The following is a 17,932-nucleotide window of genomic DNA, read 5'->3' as shown; positions in this document are numbered from 1 at the left end:
GTAGTCGGTGCAATACAATACAAATTAAAAAGTATAAACATATCTACAATATAATATAAATATATGTGCACAGTTTTAAGTGAGTGAGAGTAAGTATAGAGCAGTATAAGATGCAAGAGCAATACAACAGTGCAGATGATCATTGTGCAAGTATGGCAGTGCAAGTAAAATGTTTTTACTGTGACTGTTTTTAGCAATTCTTTATTATTTATGCAACATTTAGTCTGTGGCACTTTTATTAATTCTTGCAAGAATTGAGAACGGACAGAGGATACAACCAAACCAGTGTCATGGTCTGCCTGAGCTGGAAGAATAGATCTAGTCTGAACTGGACATTTCATAGACAACAAGCTGATTTAGGACACACATAGTAAAACAGATACAAAACATTTGAATTTTTCCTTTAACCTTTAACAAGGTAAGAATTGTACTTTTTTATTGAACTATTGGCCAGCACTACCTTCACAAGTTTTTTAATTTGTGGCTCCAGAGCCTCATGTGGCTCTTTGGGCCATTCTCAGCGGCCCCTGTAAAAACTTATATGTCTACTTATTTATATACATTTTTATTTTATGTATACTTATATGTATACATTTAATATAGAGCTATAATGAAACTAATTTTATCTGTACTGTTTTCCACAACAGAACCACACCACAAGTCATGGCTGCAAATGATATACATTACTTATTTTTTAAATTAATTTAATTATTTCTTCTCACTTCATTAGTATGGAAAAGACTCAAGTGGCCTCATTCTACTCAAAACATGTTTTGTTTTGTACTAAAACATAGAAATAATATTGTTCTTTAGTTTCACCAAAAAGATTTTTACACTTAATTTCATGAGCTACAGTATGTGTCTTCCAGAGGTCATTTAGGTTTTGTGGCTCTACACAAATTTCACCAGAGGTGCGAGCACAAAAATGGCTCTTTGGTTTGTATGCGTGGTTATGTCGAAAAGCAGCAGAGGCTGTTCATTGCTTTGTTCTGTTTGACGTCCAGATCAGATGACAGACCAGCATACAGTTAAAGCTCTATTACCTCTTTGTTAGTTCGGAGTATATTACTTTTCTACCAGATAGTTACTCTAGCTAAATACATTTAAAATGTTTCATTTTCCACTACATCATTTACCTGGAAGGTTGTTGGTAATGGACCTCAATTCTACCATAGTCTCTGGTGAAAATAACTACAGACCTCTTAGTGACAAAGGGTTAAGGTTTATAAAACCATGTTTACATAACCTAAAGAGTGGAGGTGCCTGAAAAGGGTACAGCCCACTTTAAAACATTTATTCCATTCTAAGTTGACTAAAAACCGGTTAAGATCTTTCAGAAGATCAATATAACCTTACGTCGTACCATCAATTTATATTTAAACAAACACCTTTGTTGACCTTTCAGTTTTGAACCAGACCCATCAGAGCTTAGTGTTTCAGGTTTTTTGTCTATTTGAACACTTCACTGCTGTACCTTTGATTTTGAATAATTCCAGACATCTGATCTGGGACTTGGCTGTCTTCTCCCAGATGTAAAAAAAAACTAAAAAACTTATGGGTCCACAAAGAAAAATCATTGTAACAAAATAATGGACTTTATTCATTTTTTCATGTGTAGCAAAAGTAGTCATGAACATGTGTATGTTTACATTCAGCAAATACACGTTTATTACGATGATTATAACAAGGTACAGTTAGAAAGTTTAACACTCCTGTACATATCTCATGGTTTTTTTTTCTTGTACTGAAGTTATTGTTTTTTTATTCTTTAGGATTTTTTTTTAACTTTTTTTAAATTGATGCACTTTTTAGATGCATTTATACAGAAACATGCAAACACTTTGCACTTTTTTGTAATGTGTGCAGTCTTAGCTCAGACCTTTTCACCAACATTCCCTATCTTACTTTCACAACAGACCAACAAATTATCAAAAATACATAAAACCTCTACGTTACTCTTCACAATTCTTCTAGCTTGGAAACAAATTCTCAGAATTATCACCAATAGCCACCAAGAACAAGGGAGATGTGCAGAGTTGTGGCAACTTCAGAGAAATAAGTTGATGAGTCATACAATGAAGTTATGGAAAAAGTAGTGGAAGCTAGACTGAGGTTAGAAGTGAGCATCTGTGAGCAGCAGTATGGTTTCATGCCAAGAAAAAAGTACTACAGATGCAATATTTGCTTTGAAGATGTACAGATTTACAGATGAAGTACAGAGAAGGTCAGAGGGAGATATGACAGGGTGCTGAGAGAGGAGCTGTGGTATTGAATGAGGAAGTCTGGACTAGCAGAGAAGTATGTTTAGAGTGGTGCAGGACATGTATGAGAGCTGTAAGTCAGTCATGAGGTGTGCTGTAGGTGTGAAAGAGTTCAAGGTGGAAGTGGGACCAGATCAAGGATTGGATCTGAGCCCCTTCTTGTTTGCTGTGATGAGGGACAGGTTAACAGATGAGGTTAGAGAGGAATCTCCATGGAGTAAGATGTTTGCAGATGGCATTGTGATCTGTGGTGAGAACAGGGAACAGGTGGAGGAAAATCTAGAGAGCAGAGGTTTGCCCTGGAAAGGAGAGGAATAAAGGTTAGCTGAACGAAGACAGAAAACGTGTGTGAATGAGAGGGACCCAAATGGAGCCATGAGGTTACAGGGTACAGAGGTAAAGAAAGTGGAGGATTTTAAAAGGAAAGGTGTACAAGACAGTGGTAAGACCAGCGATGTTGTATGGTTTAGAGACAGTGGCACTGAGGAAGAGACAGGAGGCAGAGCTGGAAGTAGCAGAAATGAAGATGTTGAGGTTCCCTTTGGGAGTGATAATGATGGATAGGGTCAGGAATTTGTACATCAGAGGGACAGCTCATGTTAGATGTGTTGTAAATAAAGGCGGGGAGGCCATGACAAGATTGTGTAGACATGTAAAGTGGAGGAGTAGTGAGTACATTGGTAGAAGGATGCTAAGATTGAAACTGCCAGGCAGGATACCTAGAAGAAGACCAAAGAGGAGATTTATGGATTGAGTAAAAGAGGACAGGAAGGTAGTCGGTTTGAGAGAAGAAGATGCAGAAGATTAGATGGAGACAGATGACTTGCTGTGTTAAGCCCTGAAAGGGAAGAATCAAAAGAAAAAGAAGAAGAAGACACCAACACCAACCAAACCAAACATCCATTTTAACCATACCTTCTTCAAAAATTGAGACTTACATTTAAATCATGTAAAAGATCAAATGTTTTTACTATTTGGTAATTTAGGTGACATTAATCACTCAATAAAAGCTTACTTTTACTTACTATAGCTTTTGCTATAAAAGATTCACATTTATGATGGTTTATCATAATGTCTTTTCCATGTACAGGGCCAAATACTCAAGAAATCCACAGATTTTGTGCAAGTCTGATGCCCCTGTAATGAGTCATTGAAAAGCAACTACTGGTTGTCTCTTGTGTAAAGTTAATTATGTGACTTATTTGACAATGACCACAATCCAGGCTGATACCAGCTACAGCTAAAGTATTCAAGCTGAAACCTCCTCTGAAGGCATCAGTTGTATAAGAATGTCACACAGACACATGCCAGGGTTTGACACCATAGCAACAATGTACTTTGACATATGTAAAAGGATGAGTCATCATGAGTACAAGCCATTTTGTGATGTTTGTTGGTCTCTGTATGAAATACTGTGTGCTCTGCAATGTTGTATACATATTTTGTTAATGAGAATATCATGAAAATGTCCTTTTCAGGTCAATTCATAAAGAAATAAAACAAAATGACAGTGTTTCAACGCGTCCATTTCAGAAGATAAGGTATAAGATGTTTTAGATTATATGGAAACAGTGTGTAGAATCTAACCAGTTAGTTATGCAATGGACATATCTCAGCAAGTTTGGCTCAAGTTATGGTTTGTTGGGTTGCCATGGTTAAGTCTCTTCTCTTTAAAAAATGATGCAGCATTGCTTAGGTTTTCAAATCTGCATTTGAACATTCAACAGCATTGTTCTTTAGTTTGAAACAGCCATAAGACATCTAAATCAAAAAAGAACAAGATAACTGGACAAAGAAAACTACAGATGGACATCCATACATTTAGAGAGAACATCGAACATATTAAACATCTTGTATCAACTGTCAAGCACAGTAGGGAGATTGATAACTTTTTTTGTAGCAACCCAAGACAGAGGAATTGCTGTTTCTAAGTTGACCAATAACTCTTCTGTTTGCCATGCGGAGGCATTACTGGGGCCAAGGCACACACATGTCAATGAACTCACACAGAAAGGGAGTGCTAAAACTCCTTCCCAACAATGATATATCAACTCCTCAGGTCACACAGATGATAGTTACCACAAATTACTGCTGCTAAAAGTAACACTACAACATCTTAAGCAAAAGCTAAAGTTTTTGGCCTTTGTTTAGGTTTTTATCAACAACAACAACAAAAAAACATTTTCAGTTATTTTTGTCCTTTAGAAGTTGTTTTACCTTATTTAAAGCCATGGTCATATCTTGTAATCTTCACACAATAAATCTGGGGTTTAGGTGAAACCATGTTTTTCTGAAGTAAATGCTTGATAAATGCAGCAATAGTCTAGTGTTTTCCTATAGGTTTATGGTTTGTAACAAAACAAAAAGCCAGTTCCATTAGACAACTTATTAGTTTTGAAAGAAGAGTCTTAGATTGAGAGGTCACAGCTTCAACATCAGCCTTTTAATGTGGTTAAGATGGTCACCACACAAGGCTCCACTACAATTTGAAAGGTTGAGCATCCTCCTTTAATGGCACAAATGCCAATATTAAGAAAGTTGTCAATCTGGATTTGTAGTGTGATCACAATATTCATTATGCTCCAATCAGCACCATCCAGAACATGGCAAGATCCTTACATCTTGACCAATTGAAACAGGAAAAAAATATAAATGGTAAAAATATTAAACAAACACTAAACAACGTCGTAAAGAAATATAGTTTTCTGGCTGTATGTTCAAATTAGCCATACTTCAGACTTATACTCTCAACTATTTGTTACATTTCAGTCTAACCTCTGTGTTCTGTTCATGAGAATCTGCTGAATGTATTTCCCCACATTGTCATGGATACTGCGGTCTGGCTGCTTTGCACTCTTATGACAATTATTGTTGTTTTTCGCTGGAGGTTCCGGAGCAGAGAATAAAAACTGCTTTTTCTGAGGAGCAATTTGAGGAGGGGAACAGGCTTGGGAAGTGGGTAATCGCTGAAATGGCTGGGAGTAAAGACGTGGATAGTATCTGGAGTACAAAGACTTATGTTGAAGGCTTAGAGGTGATTTCCTCAGCTGAGGCTGGAACCAGCTTTGATAATGCCTTTTTGGTGGGAAAATGTATGGATCTGCCATAGAATTACCAAAATAGTTGTTCAGTGTGAGAGCAGGTTTAGACATGTAGTAATGGGGTTTAGACCTTGGGATAGGAGGAAAATAGAAAGGATAGTAATCCAAGATGGGTTTCCTCTGGTGGTAGGAAAGGTATGAGTAGGGATACAAGGAGTAGCCAGTCCAAACAGACTTAGGTAATTTGGACCAGTGCTCTGGCTTCACTGAAAAAAGCTTCTCAGGCTTTGGTGAAAGATATGGTAGCAAAGGTTTAGAAAGTTGCTTTTGGGAAACATCTGGTTTTGGTGTATTTTGTTCTTGAAACCATGTTTTAAGGATCTTTACGGCTGGAGATAGTTGCTTAGAGACTGGAAGGCTATTTTGATTTGTTGAAACTTGCCAACCGGAATGAAGAGAAGTAGGCAGTGGAGATGAAGTATACTGCCAAAGTGATGCCATCTCAGATGGCAAATCTTTCTTCTTCTTCTTCTCAACATCAGTGATTATGTCCACAACATCATCCGCAGGGAGGTGTAACTTGCTGGAGATCTCAATCAACTTGTCAATGGTCTCAGGATCGATGTCGTCTTCCTCTGTCATCTCATGTTCCTCATCAGATCTCTTATCCTCTGCAGCATTCGACAGAGAAAAACTGTGCTTTTTGTCACCTTTATTTTGTTTAACCATGTAGCTCAGCAACATGTCTGAGGCAATATCAGCCAGTTTTTCCTCTTCCATCTTGGCTTTTTGTGCCTCTGCTGCTTGCCTCATCATCTCCTCCTGCTCCACTTTGGCTTGAGCTTCCTCCTCCTCTGGGCTGAGTATTTCATTTTCCTCCTCTGTGTCATCACCTTGCACCTCCTCGTGTTCAGTTGGAGATGGGGGCTGTGTTGTTTTGCTAATATAGTTGCTGTTCTCGAATTCTTCTACAGAATTGTCTGTGGTAAAAGTTGGAAAGTATATTGCTTTCTGTGTTTCTTCCTGCCATTTTAATTTTTTCTTGGTCAAGGCAAGGTTACTTCCTTTATGTACTGGAATGATGTCATTGTAGCTGCTATAACCTCTTGTGTTTCTCTGCTTGTGCTCTGAAACACCATCTCTTTTAATGTTAAGGCGTGGAAACTCTTTCATCATGGTCTCAAGACTCTTGAGCTCCTCTGGATTGAGCTGCTCCTCTTCTTCATAGCTGCTTTGCTCAGGGTTGGATGATACCTGCTGGCTAGCAGCACCACTCTTTGTTGTTCCATCAGAACTGCTGGGTTGCTGCTTTGTTTTAATTTGGATCTTCTGACTTGTGGTATGGCTTGTCACCTTCTCAGTTATCCTTTCCTCCTCTTCCAAAGTTTTTTTCTTCTCCTCTTCCCTCTCCTTTTCCTGTGAAGCAACATATAGCTCCAACTCGTTTTGCCCATCTCTTTCTCTGGCCACTCTCTCACTGTATATCTCTTCATTTTTATCTCTCTCAGCCTGTATCTTATCTTTCATGTTGTTGTACTTCTCTTTATCCCTCTCTCTTTCCACATATGTGTGATTCAGTGCCTCCAATAAAACAGTTGCTAATCTTTTAGGATCAACATCTTTAAAGAGATCCCCCTCTTCCTCATTTTGGTCTTTCGAGGCTAATTGCCCTCTCCTCTGCATTCCGTCCATATTTTTAGAAACTGGGAGCCTGGGAAGAACCTCCCTGGGTTGGTTGACATAGTCTTCGATAGTGGAAACCGGGTTGGATGTAGAAAGTTGAAGGAAGGACAAAGATGTAAAGAGGACCATGATCGTAAGAACATACGAGACATGGCAGTTTCTTGTCATGACTTGACAGAACAGGTCCTGAACTGGGCTTAGAGAGTGACCTTAAGCACCTAAAGGGAAAATAAGAACATGAAATCACATTTAACTATTTTCTGACAGCAGAAAACCATGCCAGGCACCAGGGGGCATAAAAGGTGGCATTTGGCATCACTAAGTTATAGACTACTGGTATATGAAGTATACTGCCACCCAGAAAAAATCATTTTTACATACACTTGCATATTTTGTGCAGACACATTGTATTGCTACCAAGACTTTTAAAAAGGCCTTTATCATGACACTAAAATTAGTGATCATCTGCCCAAGACTCAGAAAGTCAAATGTTTATTATCTATTGTGACAAAGTGTTCATTTAGTTACACAGTAAAGTATTTCTTTGAGTGAATGACCTTTTTCTGCTAGTTGAAGACTTGGTAAACTTGGTAAGGCAGATTATGTTTTCTCTGCTAAGCATGTTTCAGTGTATGTCTGAGACTTTGGCTTTTGCCTCCAATCAGTGATATCTTTATTTTAAAACTCTGTCCCTCTGAGAAATGAATAAAGGGTGGACAAAAACAGAAACATTGATTTTGCTAAACATTTCTCTCATGTAAATTCTTCTGGTGGTGTTGTGTGCTATGTGTGCTATGTAATGCTCTGTAAGATTAAAGATCCAGAGAGTCACAGTGGTTTGTAAAAGTATTCATACCCCGTAAATGTTTCCACATATTGTCACATCACAACCACAAACATACATATATTTCATTGGAATTTTATGTGAAAGACCAAAAAAAAGTGTTATATAATTGTGAAGTGGACAGAGAATTATACATGATTTAAAACATTTTATACAAATAAAAAACTGAAAAGTGTGGTGTGCAATAGTATTCAGTCCCCTTTTATTCTGAGTGCCACCAATTGCCTTCAGAAGTTGCCTGATGATTGCTAATGACTAAATAGAGTCCACCTGTGTGTAATCTAATCTCAGTACAAATACAGCTGCTCTGTAACGGCCTCAGAGGGTAGAACACACCAGACAGAACAGGGATAAAGTTGTAGAGAAGTTTAAAGCAGGCTTGGGCTATAAAAAAAAATTCCCAAGTTTTGAACATCTCAGGGAGCTCTGTTCAATCCATCATCTGGAAATGGAAAGAGTATGGCACAACTGTAAACCTACCAAGACAAGGCCGTCCACATAAACTTACAGGCCGAACAAGGAGAGCACTGATCAGAGATGCAGCCAAGAGGCCCATGGTGACTCTAGAAGAACTGCAGAGATCCACAGCTCAGGTGGGGGAATCTGCCCACAGGACAACTATTAGTTGTGCACTGCACAAATGTGGTTTTTATGGAAGAGTGGCAAGAAGAAAGCCATTGTTAAAGAAAACTATAAGAAGTCCCATTTGCAGTTTGCCAGAAGCCATGGTGGGAACACAGCAAACATGTGGAAGAAGGTGCTTTGGTCAGACGAGACAAAAACTGAACTTTTTGGCCAAAATGCAAACCGCCATGTGTGGTGGAGAACTAACACTGCACATCACTCTGAACACACCATCCCCACTGTCACATATGGTGGTGGCAGCATCATGCTCTGAGGGTGCTCGTCGGACAGGGAAGGTGGTCAGAGTTGATGGGAAGATGGATGGAGCCACATACAGGGCAATCCTGGAAGAAAACCGGTTGGAGTCTGCAAAAGACTTGAGACTGGGGGGAGGTTCATCTTCCAGCAGGACAACGGCCCTAAACATAAACCAGGGCTACATTGGAATGATTTGAAACAAAACATATTCGTGTGTTAGAATGGCCCAGTCAAAGTCCAGACCTAAACCGATTCAAGAATCTGTGGCAAGATCTGAAAACTGCTGTTCACAAACACTCTCCATCTAATCTGACTAAGCTGGAGCTGTTTTACAAAGAAGAATGGGCAAAAATCTCAGTCACTAGATGTGCAAAGCTGGTAGAGACATACCCTAAAAGACTTGCAGCTGTAATTGGAGCAAAAGGTGGTTCCACAAAGTACTGACTCAAGGGGGCTGAATACATTTGCACAACGCCATTTTCAGTTTTTTTGTTTGTAAAAAAAAGAAAAGAAATTATGTTTACAAAACTCTCCAGTATGAGAGTGTGTAAATGACACCATGTATTCATTAATTCCAACATCACTGTCATCACTCTGACATCTGTGCACCTCATAAATTAGATAACTGAACGAGAAGCCCAGCTGATCTTAATGCATGTCCACAATGTGACCAATTTAAACAGCATGTAGTCTGTGTCAGCACAGGCACATTGAATATGTCTGGGCTGACCTAAAGCAGTGTGACTGACTGTTGATATGACCTAAACCCTTTTGTGGCTGTTCTAGAAATGACTGCTCATTGTAAGTCAAATTATTTACATAGTCTGCATGTTTATTCTTTCTTCGTGCTTAACATTGTGCTTAATAGCTCTAAATGGCCAGGCTCCTAACTTTTGTGTCAGTTTTTAAAGACAACCACCCAGCCTCATGCAGACCCAGAATGTGATACTATCTAGTGTGGGGAAATTTGTATTACACATGTATTTTGTTTATCTGATAACATTCACTCAGTGTCTTTCGTGATTCCCAGTGTAGAGATTGATGATGTGTCCCTGAAGCTTACAAACAAAGTACAGGGTTCAGCAATTGAAGAAAATGGATAAGCCTCAAACATAGTGGGCCACTCTGTTTACATATTTACTAATCGAATCAATCTCATTAATGTGGAACACTTTATTTTTCCAAGCACTCCTAAAAATGATTTCTTTTCTTTTACTGAGGTGAGTTCTATTTCGAACATTGTAGAAAGGAATAAATGGAAATTAAATAAATATTTTGGATCCAGTCACTGGGAAAATCAGTAACTACTGTGTGCGTAATTAAGTACTGTTTATTTCAAACATGACAAAAACAATTAAATTAACATATCTTGTAAATTGGCACTATATAAATAAAACTGAACTGAACTGAACATGAAGTCTAACTGCTTACAGGGATATTCTGAAGTAAGTGAAAATAAATGCTCAGATTTTCTCTCTCTTTTCATCTGGCACAGACAATGGATTTCCATAATTCCTCTGTTTTGTTCTCAGAACCAAATCAGTAACCAAGCAAAGATGTAATCTTGCAATATAATCTGGGATCTGGTACATACTGCACGGGCGACAAATCAAAACATGCAAAGCTGTCTGGAAGACTAGATGATGAACAATAACAAAAGGTTGCAGTGGATAAAAAAGATCTCAGTGAAAGTTTAACCAAGTTTATCCAGATTTGACAATTTGATTGGGTATTCATACTGCTTGAACTTTTTCATGTATTGTCACATTACAACCACAAATTATTATGTTATTGACACAATATGAACAATTCATCATTATACTGTAACTGTAAATTACCATCCAACATATTGTTGGATGGTAATTTACAGAGAGTAACAAAATAAATTATTGTTTCACCCTCAAAACAGAATTGTTAAAATAAAGTTTCTCTTCACATTATACATAAAAATTAGACACACACAATTTCACCTCAACATAAGTGTTCTTAATGCCTTAGCAGCTAATATCACTGCAGCAAAATGAAAAAAAGGATCCAACGACCTACACCCACCCGCAGACTGCTGACAACCTTAGTGAATCCTCTAACTGCCCACCAGACCCTACAGCACAACGCCAAGAAAACCTGCAGATAAACTTGACTGAGTACTCAGATTGGAGCTATCATCTCTGGGTCCATTTGTTGCTAACATCACTAGTATTCCATTCATAACAAAGAACCATGGAGCAATGATAAAGATAAAGAGGAGGAGGAGCAGCAGGCGAAGGAGGAGGAAAGAGGGGGTGGTTAGAAGGATTTGATGGAGAAGGAGAGAAGAACAAGGCGAAGCACCCAACCGATAAGACCAGTACAGTGAGGGTCCAACGATGTGCAGTTAGTGCTGGGACTGCACACTAGTGATTGAATTCCAGCGATTACTGTCAAATTTCCCGGAGAAAAACTAACACTGATAGAGCTGCATGTGAGGGGCCAGAGGGAGCAAACCCTTCCCTGCTTTGACTGCGAAACTTCTGGTCCAACGCAGCAAGACAACCTGCTCTCTGCTTGGTATTTGTTGCTGCTGAAGCACACCTGAGCGCAGCTCCAACTCATTCTTAGACCCTTGTTTATGAATGGCCAGAATGCTGAGACCCTTTTCCCTTCGGGTGACAGGAGATAAACAAGGCGGATTTTTGATTTGTTGCCACTTACTTGCAGGTGAAAGGGAGCTTGGGGGATTCAAGATCCCGTTTTCTCTTCAGGCCTGGTGCTGCAAGCCCTGCGGTCATGCACACACCCAGCTTCAGACGACTTGTTTATATATGTCGCTACTGTTTTGTTGATGCATCCTTTCGAGGATCCTCTCCTGGAATGTCTGTTTTCAGAACTATGGACAGAGGATTTAGCTCTCTTAGCTCTCTCCGCCTTCCCGGCCCACGTGATGCATGCGTCAAGCGGTCCTTTTGACGTCATCAACTTGCATTTCATTCATAGTTTTTCGGCAGCAGCCGAAGACAAGACGTTTTGTGATCTTCACTAACATTTCTGGGTTAGATTAGTACACCTTCTCCCTTTAACTTTATTGTGCGGTAAGGAATACAAGATAATTATGTTGTATGTCACACTGATACACACTTCTAGTAATCAAACATATATCTTGCACATTATTTATAATGTAAGGTGATGCAATGCGAATTTTTGTTTTCTATACATAAACTTCTGCCTCGTATTTATGGAAGAATTCAATAACTGAAATGTTACAGAAACATTTATATTATCGTATCTTTAATCTTATTTTTTCATCAAATTTTTACCAGTTTATTTGTTGGTTTTAAACTCTTAGTGCAGTACCGATGGCAAGTTCTGAATTGCTAATTATAACGATTAAAACATCTAACTAAACATCTAATCAAAACTAGACTTTGTCATCATCTATAGTTTTAGTGGTACATTTTAGTGCATTACAAAAACTAATACACTAAAAGGAATCTGTATGCATTTTTCCAATGCACTAAATGAAATGCAGATAAATTCTTCTTATTCTGCATTCTGAACAAGCACTCGAGGACTGTGAAGAGGAAAGAGAGTTATTTGGCTTGGTTTTTTTTACTACCTGCCTTCCACATGTGGTTTACTTCTTATTTTGTGATTCTTTGCTCCATCCCTGTTCTTTTCTTCGTGTGTTGGTTTATGATCTGATTCTAACAATAACTAACCTCTGTAGTTAGAGTCCTTTTGTGTCCTGTTAGATCACTCCGTGTTTCTTTCTGTGTTAATCATCTGCTTAACTTCTTACCCAGCTATACTGCCTTCTCCCGCTTAATCTCCCCTTCAGTACTCAAAAGCCAATCATTTTTCATTTCCACCTATATTTTCTATTGACTGTAATGCCAGTCTCTTCTGTGCTACCATTCAACAATGGGTTTGTTGCTCTCATTGGACTATCTCCTTTTCCTCTTGTGCATGTTCCTCATAATAATACCCCTATTAATAATAATAACAAATGCAGATTTTTACGCTGTTTTGGAATGGAATAACCGCATGGATTTTATTACAACAAAATGACACTAAAAGTATCTGTAATATCTTTTTAAATTCATTTCCTTGTCATTTGGTTGGAAACTAACTACTTTTTTCTTTACATAATTTTCCACAAACTTACAACATCCCATAGAAGAAAATGTATTCATTCTGTTTTTGCTAAAGTTTTATGTTTGTCTTTATATTAAAACCTAAAAATAGAAATAAAATGCTGGTTCTTTAAAAATGACCACACATTTTCTATAGTTGTTTTTAAAAAACAATTCTAAACTGCTTTGGGCCAGAGGTACACACTTGACAAACAACCATGCTTACACATAAATATGTGCACCCGAGCGCACGCACACACACACACACCTGTGTTTTAATATCTTTATGAGGACTTTTTGGTTACTTCCATTGACTTCCATTCATTTTCCTTGATTTTTAGTGCCTAACGCTAACCCTAACCCTAACCAGTTAATACCTAACCCTAACCCTAACAATAACTCAATTCATACCCTAGTCCTAAACCTAACCCCTGTCCCAAGAACGGAATTTGAAAAAGTGAGGACCAGGAAAATGTCCTCACTTTGCGATAAAAATACGAAAAATGGTTCTCACTCAGCAACAAGTACAAGAACACACACACACACGTAATGTTCTCTTATCCTTACAGGGACTTTGCTTTGACTTCCATTCATTACTATAGCCTAACCCTTACCAGTATAAACCTTACCCTAAACCAGATTTAAACTCAATTCATACCTTTGTCCTAAACCTAACCATTAACTCACATAACCTATTTCCCCTTGTTGTGGACCAGGCAAAATGCCCACACAATGTTGGTATTGTCGAGGTAGGAAAACTTTTCTGGCCGTCCGTTAACTCTTACATTACTCCTCACCTCTCATCGACTCTTTATATTTGGCACCCCAAAGGACAATCCTCAGTCAGAGATCAGTTATACGTTTCCACAAGTTTATTAAAACCAATCTGAATTCAGAGGGGGAGACATCCCACTTACACTGGTACCTGGAAACGTCTGTGTGTTGTCTCACTGGGGGCTGTGTTACATTACATTTTATACCCCACGCTGCTATGCAGTACACATACACAATCATTCTGTCTGTGGATGTCTCCCCAGCAACAGTATCAGAGAAACAAATACATTTCATCATTTAATGAAAGAATTGTTTCCCACAGGAATCTTCAGGGAGAGGAGTACCATGCCTCCCCAATACACTGCCGGCTTCTCACGATACAGACAGAAAACACCTGCAAGCTTTAACCTTGAATAATAAACACTCATTGTGTAAAAACTGGACTCTATAATACTAGAGGCTACTGTTATGTTTTTTCTAACTATCATAACTAAAAAACTCCTAATAATAATCAATCTATAAGAAGCAAAGTCCCAAATATATCTTAGTCTTAGCTACTAATAATAATGCATTCATATTTCCACACTACTAATTATCAGGCATTTATATTTCCACAGTATCCAGTCAGAATGTTTTTATACATGCACACACATCCACACAATCCTCCCTTTCCATCTTCTGCTCTGCAAGTCCAAAGTTACTTGCATCCCTTTTGTAACATGAGTTGTAAACCTTGCAGGCTTCACTTCTACATGCATCATCCTCCCTTTGGAACCTTAGGATCTGTGTAGCTATATGGCTATCAGCTTTATTTATTAGAAAACAAGTGCACTTTTAACATCTTGGGAATCATAATCTACAGGTGCAATGCTATAGGATCAGGGTTTTAATTGGAAAATTCTAGATCTAACATATTCTTATATTTGTAATATTCCCCACAAAAGGTTATGCCAGTCAACCATCTGCACAAAAGTTATCTGAGAAGTTTCAACCAGGAAACAACTGAAGTAATAATGACATACTTTTTCCTTTTGGCCACAGAGTATTTTCCTCTTATGTTGGGTTTGGTCATGTGTCCCGATGGATTTTAGTTTGTTTGCTAAAAAAATGCCTTCCCCACAGATTGCAGTTCTAGTGCTTTCTGTGCTGCAATTATAGTCTTGTTTCCATTAGACCATAAATTGTGGCAGAATAACTGACATTACAGAAGGTAGCAACTAGAGCTCTAAAGGGAACAAGATCAAATATCAAATGCTATTTGAATTAGCCTATTATCAATTTCATAATCTACTTTAGTTTTGTGAAAAAAAAAAAAAACTTTTTCACTCTCCTGGGATATAAAGCTGTTTTGATATCTACCCCTAAATCACCTTCTCTCCCAGACCGCAGTTTTATCTGTGGGCTTTATAGACCCAACTTCCAGCCAATGTTTAGGTAGAATATAACCTTTTGTTTAGGCTGAGAAATTTACTTGTAAGGCTAAAGGATTATCTAGTTTTCCAGTTCTTTACTTCCTGGCAGAAGTGAAAAGAAACCTCATGGACAATTACAGAATCACCTTTATTGGCCATGTTTGTACACACAAACGTGGAATTTGACTTTACTTTCCATTGCTCACATCGTATTATCAACATCAGTTCAAACAATAAGCACATTGTGTAAAAACAAATAAATAAGGAAAAAGAACAGTATGTACAAATGTGTGCTCTTTTATGTATATAAAAGATGGAAGGCAGGTTCTGAGAGTGCTAATATGCTTATTTGTTTCCAGAGGAGTAGCTGACTGCTCAGGATGTGAGGTGTTCATTGTGTTCAACAGAGCTTGTTGGAAGAAACTTTCTCTGTGGCAGCTAATTTTTTGCCATTAGCGTACTGTAGTGCCGGCCTCAAGGTAAAAGGCTACACAGTTTGTGTCCAGCAGTTGTGGGGTCTGCAGAGATGTTAATGTAGAACATTGTACTTCTTGAGTTGCTGTAGAAAGTACAGTCTCAGCTGGGCCTTCTTCCAAACAGTTTCTATGTGGGAGGACTACCTCGGTTCTCAAGGAATGGTGGTTCCTAGGAACTGGAAGTTATCCACAGTAGACAGTGTTGTTGAGGAAGGTGAGGTAAGGCAATGTAGGAAGTGTTCTCCAGTAGTCCATTGTTATATCCACTTTCTTTAGCGGTTCTAGCTGCATGTGATTCTGAGAGCACCAGTGGACCAGTCGATCCCCCTCCTATCTGTATGAAATCTCGTTGCTGTCGTTGATCAGACCAATAACAGTGGTGTCATGTCAAGACAGGTCCACTGACGTGTAGTCATTTGACAGAATAGAAGTGGGGAGAGAACACACCCCTGGGGGCCACCTGAGCCCATGGTTCTTGAGTTGGAGAAGATGCTCCCTAGCCTCACCTGGTGCTGCCAGGCAGTCAGAAAGCTGATGATCCACTGACAGGTGGAGGCCGACACTGGGAGCTTGAAAAGCTTCTGCTGGAGGAGACACCCAGATGTCCCTCTCCCCAGACACCTCCTCCAGCTCCTCCGGGGGGAGCCCAAGGTGTTCCCAGGCCAGCCGAGAGACTTAGTCCCTCCAATGTGTCCTGGGCCGTCCCCTGGGCCTCCTCCCGGTGGGACATGCCTGGAACACCTCCCGAGGAAGGCGTCCAGGAGGCATCGGGTATAGATGCTCGAGCCATCTCAACGGCTCCTCTCGATGTGGAGGAGCAGCGGCTCTACTCCGAGCCCCTCGCGGAGCTTCTCACCCTATATCTAACGGAGTCCCCGGCCACTGTACGGAGGAAGCTCCTTTCAGCCGTTTGTATCCGGGACCTCGTTCTTTCAGTCATGACCCAAAGTTCATGGTCATAGGTGAGGGTAGGAACGTAGACCGACTGGTAAATCGAGAGCTTCGCTTTTCGGCTCAGCTCTCTCTTCACCACAACAGACCGGCACAGCGCCCTCATTACTGCGGCAGCCGCACCGATCCGTCTGTCGATCTCCCGCTCCATTCTTCCCTCACTCGTGAACAAGACCCCAAGATACTTGAACTCCTCCACTTGAGGCAGGAACTCCCCTCCAACCAGAAGAGGACAAGCCACCCTTTTCTAGTCAAGTACCATGGCCTCTGACTTGGAGGAGCTGATCTTCATCCCAGCCACTTCACACTCAGCTAGAGGGGGCCAGGAGGACCACGTCATCTGCAAAAAGAAGAGACAAAATCCACTGGTCCTCAAACCAGACCCCTTCCGGCCCTTGGCTGAGCCCAGAAATCCTGTCCATAAAATTTATGAACAGGACCGGTGACAAAGGGCAGCCCTGCCGGAGTCCAACATGCACCAGGAACAGGTCCGACTTAGTGCCGGCAATGCGGACCAAACTCCTGCTCCGCTTGTACAGGGACCGGATGGCCCCTAATAAAGGGCCCCCAATTCCATACTCCTGGAACACCCCCCACAGGGCCTCACGAGGGACACAGTCGAATGCTTTCTCCAGGTCCACAAAACACATGTGGACCGGTTGGGCAAACTCCCATGAACCCTCAAGCACCCCGTAGAGGGTATAGAGCTGGTCCAGTGTTCCACAGCCAGGACAAAAACCACACTGCTCCTCCTAAAGCCGAGGTTCGACTATCGGCCGGACTCTCCTCTCCAATACTCTGGCGTAGGCCTTACCAGGGAGGCTGAGGAGTGTGATCCCCCTGTAGTTGGAACACACCCTCCGGTCACCCTTCTTATGAAGGGGGACCACCACCCCAGTCTGCCAGTCCAGAGGCACTGTCCCCGATCGCCATGCAGTGTTGAAGAGGCGTGTCAACCCTGACAGCCCCACAATATCCAGAGATTTGAGGTACTCAGGGCGGATCTCATCCACCCCCGAAGCCCTGCCAATGCATAGCTTTTTAACCACCTCGATGACTTCAGCATGGGTGATGAAAGAGTCCAACCCCGAGTCCCCAGCCTCTGGTTCCACCAGGGAATGCGTGAAGGCAGGATTGAGGAGACCCTTGAATTACTCCTCCCACCGCCCGATAACATCCTCAGTCAAGGTCAGCAGCCTCCCACCCCCACTATAAACAGTGTTGGTGAAGCACTGCTTCCCCCTCCTGAGGCGCCGGACAGTTTACCAGAATCACTTCGAGCCCAACCGGTAGTCCTTCTCCATGGCCTCAACAAACTCCTCCCAGGCCCGTGTTTTTGCCACTACCACAACCCAGGCCGCGGTGCACTTGGCCTCACGGTACCCGTCAGTCGCCTCAGGAGTCCCACAAGCCAACCACAGCCCATAGGACTCCTTCAGCTTGACAGCCTCCCTCACTGCCGGTCAAGTTAAGTTAGTCTTGGAACTAACTTAGGCAAT

The 17,932-nt window shown here is 40.5% G+C and overlaps 1 protein-coding gene across 1 annotated transcript; it reads right to left on the bottom strand.

Moving 5' to 3' along the window:
• Positions 1–1,573: 1,573 nt before the first annotated feature.
• Positions 1,574–12,817, bottom strand: vgf (VGF nerve growth factor inducible). Its single transcript, XM_047384945.1, has 2 exons — positions 11,403–12,817; positions 1,574–7,203 (listed from the first exon to the last, which is right to left on the bottom strand). Exon 2 carries the CDS (start codon positions 7,151–7,153, stop codon positions 5,027–5,029), a length of 2,127 nt encoding a protein of 708 aa, XP_047240901.1. The 5' UTR covers positions 7,154–7,203; positions 11,403–12,817; the 3' UTR covers positions 1,574–5,026.
• Positions 12,818–17,932: the final 5,115 nt, after the last annotated feature.

This window comes from Girardinichthys multiradiatus, chromosome 14 (genome assembly GCF_021462225.1).
Source record: "Girardinichthys multiradiatus isolate DD_20200921_A chromosome 14, DD_fGirMul_XY1, whole genome shotgun sequence".
Classification (NCBI taxonomy): domain Eukaryota; kingdom Metazoa; phylum Chordata; class Actinopteri; order Cyprinodontiformes; family Goodeidae; genus Girardinichthys; species Girardinichthys multiradiatus.
This window is presented reverse-complemented; position numbering and strand designations above follow the sequence as displayed.

Excerpts from the sequence above, each read along its gene's own strand:
- vgf (XM_047384945.1), bottom strand. The coding sequence starts at position 7,153 with ATGACAAGAAACTGCCATGTCTCGTATGTTCTTACGATCATGGTCCTC.